Source organism: Caenorhabditis briggsae (assembly GCF_000004555.2).
Source record: "Caenorhabditis briggsae complete genome, chrI, whole genome shotgun sequence".
Taxonomy (NCBI): domain Eukaryota; kingdom Metazoa; phylum Nematoda; class Chromadorea; order Rhabditida; family Rhabditidae; genus Caenorhabditis; species Caenorhabditis briggsae.
In genome coordinates this window covers 7080781-7085799 of record NC_013489.2, presented here as the reverse complement: position 1 = coordinate 7085799, position 5019 = coordinate 7080781, and the positions used below count along the sequence as shown (strand labels likewise).

Below are 5019 nucleotides of genomic sequence, written 5' to 3'. Positions count from 1 at the left end.
AAAACCCAACTTGCAAACGTTAGGCCACCATGTCAAAATGGCAAGAAAAACCATAAAAACATGTCAGCAACGACACTCCGAAATACCGCATTGCGCATTTTTCGAGACATTTTTTTTTCGAAAAGAAATACTGATCAAATGTCTTCAGAAAAGTCGATTTTCTATGTCAAATGCCCTCTAAACAAAAAATCGATTTTTCGCCCACCTTATTAGTGATATCCTCAACACAAGCGACTTGTCTCAAAATCGCGGTCTTTCCGACCTTTTTTCCACCAACAACGATCACTCTCATCGCTCTGCCACCCATTCGACGGCTACGCGACGCCGTCGGTTTAATCGAATCGCTTCGTGTAGTGCGGATACTATCCGTATACCACGTCGATTTTCGTTCCCCGAATAACGGGCGGTCCAAGTCAGAATCTGGGGCTCCGGTGGCGTTGGGACGAACAATTCGAGTGTGATTCAGATAGTCTTTTTCTGAAAATGGGGGGTTTTAGAAATCAAAGCAGATGGTGACCTAGAAATCCAAACTAGGCCTTTTTTGATTTTCGCTTTTTTAAACATTTTTTGGAAACCGCTATTATTGAAAACATCTATTCCCAAAAAATAGCAAAAAAATGGGCCACTTTTTAATTGTGTAAACTCAATTAAATGACAAAAAATGCACACCATTCTCCTCATCGACACTCATTTCTCTACGAATTTTCAGCCAATTCAGCTCCAGATTCAGAGCCGATATTTCTTCAGATTCATCGATTTTTTGAATGGGGGGTCGTCGATATTTCTCGGGACGAGATTTGAAATTCATCGAAACCGTTTTTCGAAGTTTCACATTTGTCATTCTAGTCGACATGATAATTATTAATTAGTGGGCGAATTTGAGGAACAATCAGAATTAGAATTTGTCAATTTTGAGAGGGAAAAGGGGTGATAATAAGAAGTGATTAGAATAAGAGAAGTGAGTGATGATTCAGATTTGGTTTGTGGAAAAATGGGAGGAGAAGAAGAGCAAAAAGACATTAAAATGATAAGGAAGAGAAGAGGGGAAGGGTTGTTTGAGTTGGAGGAAGAAGAAGAAGATGATGACGTGGCATTGGGAAAATCGACGAAATTCGATGGAAAATTCTGGATTTTTGTAAATTCTAAGGGGCATATAATTTCCTAAAATCTCTAAAATCTCCAAAAGGAGATTCTGGAATTTTAAGAAGTTTAAAGGTGGGGGGACAGGAGATTTTACGGGGGATTTTCGGGGCCAGAGTATGCATTCTACCGTAACAGTGTACAACGCTTAATGTCACTCTGCGTACAGCTGTCGTCCTCGCCTTTATGTATGCAATCCGACGGCCGCTTTCTCTTTGCCCGTGTAGCTCAGTCGGTAGCGGCGCCGCACCCTCAATCATCGCCCTCACAAGTTCAACTCCTCGAGCGTATGTAAACGGAATTTCGAGAAAATAATTTTTTTCATGTCCCCCCACCTTTAAGAATCTTCAGATCCACAGAATTATTGGATTGTTTGGTTTTGTTTTAATTTTCGGAGCATTTTTTGATTATGGGACAATTACCTTTTTTGTTTTTTGAATTATTGAGATTTTAAAGATTTTAAGGGTTTTTGAAATTTTTGAGATTTTTGGAATATTCAAGATTCTGATTGTGTGATTCCATAAGTTCCAAGAATCCAAGAATCTCCGAATCTCAGAATATCGAAATTTCCAAAATTCTCAAAACCCACAAAATCGAAAAGTTCCGAAAAATTAAGAAAAATCTCGAAAATTTCAAAAATCCGATAAATTACTAAGAATTTCAAAAATTACAAAAAAAACAACCCGGAAAAAAAAACAATCCCTATAATCTCTAAAGTCCAAAAAATGTGAAATATCCCAAAAATAACTAAAATCCTGGAAATTCTAACCTAATTGCGAGATTCTTAAGAAAGTCTCAAAATCTCAACAAAATCTCAATTTCTTAATTTTTCAAAATTCTATTTCCAGATTTTCGATTTCTAGACAAAAAGAATCGAAAAAAAAAGTTTTTTCAAGAAAACCAATTTTTTTCATTGCTGTTTTTGATGTTATCTTTCAGATTTTTTTTCCAATTTTTCCTTTTTCGCCGAGCGAGAGGAGGAGAATTGTGTCGTCTACTTTTCAATTTTTCGCCGAAAAAACAATTATTTCATAGCATTTATAGACTTACCAACACAAAGCGATGTCTTTCGATTCGATTTTGTTGCGTCGAGAAAGGTGGCGGCGAGTGAGAATCGACGATTTGCAGTCTGGAAATTTTCGGATTTTCGGATGTTTTGGATCATTTTCAGCCAATTTTCAGCAATTTTTGGTTTTTTAAACCCATTTTTGACTATTTTTAGCCACTTTTTTGTTATTTTCAGATACTTTTGGACCATTTTCAGTTTATTTGCGATAATTGGAAACCTTATTTTTGAAAATTTATAGCCTGTTATACCTCTTTTTTATGCAAATTTCGATGCATTTTCACAATTTCTTACAGCTAAAAATATATAGAAAAAAGCTGAAAAATAAAGCCCAAATGTTATATTCCCATCCTTTTTGAATCCGCCTTTTTTGATATGTTTTCAAAATATATTTTCGAAAATTGCCTTTTTTGGAGCCAATCTAGTTTCTAGCCTCCCAGATGACTCATTTTTGAGTTTTTTCTGCTTTTAGCATCATTCTGTGCAGAAAATCATGTAAAACCCCACATAAAAATAGAGAAATAAGTCTCAAAGAAGGAATTTTCGTTGAATTTTTTTCTTTATTTTTATGTGAATCTACACGATTTTCAGCACAAAATAAAGCGATTTTAGGTCGGTTTCAGTCAATTTTCACAGTTATTTTTGAGCTTTTTGAAAGGAAATTTGGTTTTTAAGATTTTTTTATAATTGCAATTTCCCTAAACATTTTTTTCAATTTTTCCCACCTTCTGCGGGACTTCCAAAGAGGGTGTCGAGGTAGCGTCGATACGAGAAAGAGCACGTGGAGTGACTCCCAAGGAGAGCTTCCGAGAGTGCCAAGCTTCTGAAAGCATTTGGGTCCAAAATTTGATTCTTTCAAAAAAAGTTTGTCTCTAAAAAATTTCAAAGGATAATCCTTCTAGGTTAATCCTTCGGATTAATGGGATTTTATACAAGTTTTTTTTTTCAAAATTTTCGGTTTTTTTGCTTACCGCCACTCATTTTTCCTTTGTTTTACAGGTCTTACAGATATTTTCACAATAAAAAAAAGTTTTTCGACTATAAAATATAAAAATAAATATGATGACTAGCTCTGTCTGTGTGCTCTTTTTACAGCATTGATGATAAAAGATGTTTTGAATGGGACGGAAATATATAATAAACACAATAGAATGTGGGCAGGAGACACAATAGCTGGATCATTTTTATAAACGCGTTTATTGGAAATTTGATATTTGGGAAAGTTTAGAATGGTTCGGGAACTTTTTTGAGAAAAAAAATTGGAAACTTTTTCTCCTCAGATTTTCACTTACTCCAAAAACATTTTATGTCAAATCTTAATTTTTCTTGAATGTTCAACTTATTTTCTTTATTTTTGAATAATCAAGTCTGCAAATTTTGGCTGAAAACTTACATTTTATCACTTCCGGAAACCAGAGAATATTATCCGAAAAAGCTGCTTTGTCGTCAACTCTCGCGCACCGTTCGCGAGATCTCGTCGCAGTGTTTGCACACATTGCCAAAAAATTAGAAGTTGTGACCGATTTTCACGTGTTTACACGACAGTTTTGAGCTCAAAACACCATAAAATTTCAAAAATCTAGGTTTAAAAAATCGCTAATTTTGGAAATTGCAGTGTTTCAGAATATAAAATATAACTGAAGAAAAGTGAGTTAAAACAAATACTCGGGAGAAGCTGGAAAGGGTAATTCGGGAAAAAAAAAGAACACACAGTCTGATACAGCAGCAAAAATTGTGTTTTCATTCGATTCAACGAAGAAATCTGACAAGAACAAAAAATAACAAGAAACATTTATTTTCAAGGTCATTTTTTTGTTTATACCGACAGACACATTTCAGAATTCAGTTTTTTTCTCAAAATTTCTTTGCAAAATAAAAAATTCGATCTTTGCTCGTTTAAATAAATGAAACCAATAAAGACTCGGAAGACAACATCGTCCTTGGATTCTCTATTCTTATCTCTTTTACCGTCCCCGTAAATTTTTGTTTTGCGGGGTTTTATATTGCTGATAGCGACAATGACCCTTTTCTTTCTACTTATTTGTAGTATTCAATATAAAACGCGACATATTTTCTTCGATTTTTCCTAATTCTAAGATATTTTTTGAAAAAAAAAACAATTTTTCCAGGAATGAGCCTTCTCTGCCGTGCCGTTCCGTCTGTTCGATGTGCTGTAAGACTCGCCTCTTCTGGTAAACGTTTTAAACGAAAATCGTTAGAATCTGTCTGAAAATCGCTCAGAAACATCTGAGAATTCCCCCAGAAAACAGCCAGCAGTTCAAAGTGTTCAGGTCCGCATTTTTGCGTACTGGTGTTATGTACGACTTTTGCCTATTTTTGGGTCTAAACGTTGGTATTTTCGCTAAAAACATCGCACTTTGAATTTCAGACCGTTTCTACAAGTCAATTTCCCAAAAATATAGCTAGAAACCATCTGAAAAACGCTCTGGAAATCCGAGACCGTACAAATCCGCAAGAATCGAAATCCGCAAGAAATGAAAGCGCAAGAAACTCTGGTAATCGGTTTCCAACCAGATTCGGGAAAATTCCGGAGCAGAAATGGCTAGATCTGGTTAGAAAATTGTCCGAATCAGGTTGGGAAATTAGCTTTCTCGGTCGGATCTGGTCAGAAAATCGCCAGATCTGGTCGGAAAATAAAAAACTTTCCGAATCTGGTTGGAATTTTACTCGAATCTGGTCGGAAAATGCGCGTTCCCGAATCTGGTTGGAAAATTGCCCGAAACTGGTTAGAAACCGATTACCAGAGAACGAACCCGCAAGAACGCTAAACCGTGCACAGTTTTGCTGAAATC

General features: G+C 35.6%; 2 protein-coding genes across 2 annotated transcripts in view; one reads left to right on the top strand and one right to left on the bottom strand.

The window, feature by feature from the left end:
- CBG11917 overlaps positions 1–808 on the bottom strand; it is a gene marked incomplete at both ends in the record, with an annotated part of 2221 nt that extends 1413 nt beyond the window's left edge. Inside the window, 2 exons of the mRNA XM_045237040.1 lie at positions 206–477; positions 670–808. Coding sequence (XP_045094701.1) covers positions 206–477; positions 670–808 — 411 coding nt within the window. The remainder of the gene's footprint in view (positions 1–205; positions 478–669) is intronic.
- A 3529-nt stretch (positions 809–4337) lies between these two features.
- Positions 4338–5019, top strand: part of CBG11916 — a gene marked incomplete at both ends in the record, with an annotated part of 1906 nt that continues 1224 nt past the window's right edge. Inside the window, one exon of the mRNA XM_002646178.1 lies at positions 4338–4398. Within this exon, the coding sequence (XP_002646224.1) occupies positions 4338–4398 (61 nt within the window). The remainder of the gene's footprint in view (positions 4399–5019) is intronic.